We start from the raw sequence: 1,502 nt of genomic DNA on the forward strand, positions 1-1,502 counted from the left end.
CAGGAAACAAAATATCAAAAGGCAAAATAAAACACACAAGGGTAAATCAAAAGACAATCGCCATGTATGACAACACTCTGCCTGAGAGAATAAGAAAAACTTCCACCTGAGCCCGTTGGAAACTTGCTCTGTGTTTTCAACAGAAACACTTCAAACAAAGAGTTTGCTTGACTCTTCTTGCAGGAAGGAGCTTGGTTTTCAGCATAGATTCAGCTGTTACAGGGATCTCTGCTATTGGTGTAAGAGAACCGTGTGAAATGGACCTATATAAGTCCCTTCCAGGGGCATGCTCACTGACTGCTGAGGCAGAAATGAGGGTGTGGACAGCTTGGTGTGTGGCCATGTACTTCTTTGGAGCACGTAAGGCATCAGTAGAGCCGTGATACCTGCTCTGCTGCTGGGAGAACGTAGCTTACTTGTTTTACCGTGTTTTTTTGTTCTGCTTTGTCTTATAGGAGCTGAAATCACCCAAACCTCAAGTCTTGTGGTGAAAGAAGATGAGAAAGCTACTCTGACATGCAGTCAAAATAATAATCACAATGCTATGTACTGGTACCTGCAGCAGCCAGGGAAGGGGATGCAATTGATCTATTATTCCATTGGTGCAAATCTGGAACAAGAGGGTGACATTCCCACGGGATACAAAGCTAACCGGTTAAACCTCACAAACTTCCATTTGGATATTTTGTCTGTGAAGATGAACCATTCAGCTGTCTATTTCTGTGCCAGCAGTTTGGACACAACACTTCAAAGTCACTCGCTCTCTTTACATAAACTTCTCTCCTTTGCAGCACCTTCCCTCAGAGGGGAGCTGCTCTCAGCACAGGAGAAGGGTATGTAGGCCAATAGCCTCTTCACAAACCGGGTACTGCCGAGAAGTTGGCCACTCAGAACAGGTCTTTGAAGTGCAGCTGAATTGCTGAACTCCTCTTTCCTGATCAGGGAAATCTCTCTCTCTATCTCAGCAAAGCAGTCCATGAAGATTGTTAACAAAGTGCAGACATAGACAGACAGAAACGGAGACCTCTCCTAGAGTGGCGAAGGCAGCCTGCTTGCAGTGAGGTGCTTTCTGGTTCCACAATCAACAAGATGAGCGTGGATGTGGTTGAAAGATTTCGGTCTGTACCTGCAACAGTTTGCACCCTTGACTAAGGATTCTCTGTCTCAGAGATAATATCAGCTTTGAGAAAAGGCTGCACCTTCAGGTACATTCAAGACTGTTGTTGAGACAAATGTGGAAGCTTAGAAACCTCGTGGTGTGGCCATGGACCAAGCCGACATGGCACCTTTGATCTGTTTAACTCTGTAGTGGAACAGGTTAGACATGGTCTTGAGAGCGCTAGCAGGCGTTCCAGAACAAGATAAATCCTCTTTAGGGAACAGTCAGAGGCAGGCAGGCAGTAAGCTGGGTTCTGGGCTAGGGAGTGGTTTTGGTTTTCAGACCTCAGCCAACAGTAAGCCGAGCCGCTCTTTGTTGTGCTTATGGCTAGCTGTGAGGCTTG

General features: G+C 46.1%; 1 gene segment (V, D, J or C); it reads left to right on the forward strand.

Annotated features, from left to right (window-relative positions):
- The first annotated feature begins 311 nt into the window (after window positions 1-311).
- On the forward strand, window positions 312-841 carry LOC134523288 (T cell receptor beta variable 6-1-like). The segment is given in 2 exon segments: window positions 312-360; window positions 456-841. Coding segments are annotated over 2 exon segments (435 nt in total).
- Window positions 842-1,502: the final 661 nt, after the last annotated feature.

This window comes from Chroicocephalus ridibundus, chromosome 1 (genome assembly GCF_963924245.1).
Source record: "Chroicocephalus ridibundus chromosome 1, bChrRid1.1, whole genome shotgun sequence".
NCBI classification, from domain to species: Eukaryota; Metazoa; Chordata; class Aves; order Charadriiformes; family Laridae; genus Chroicocephalus; species Chroicocephalus ridibundus.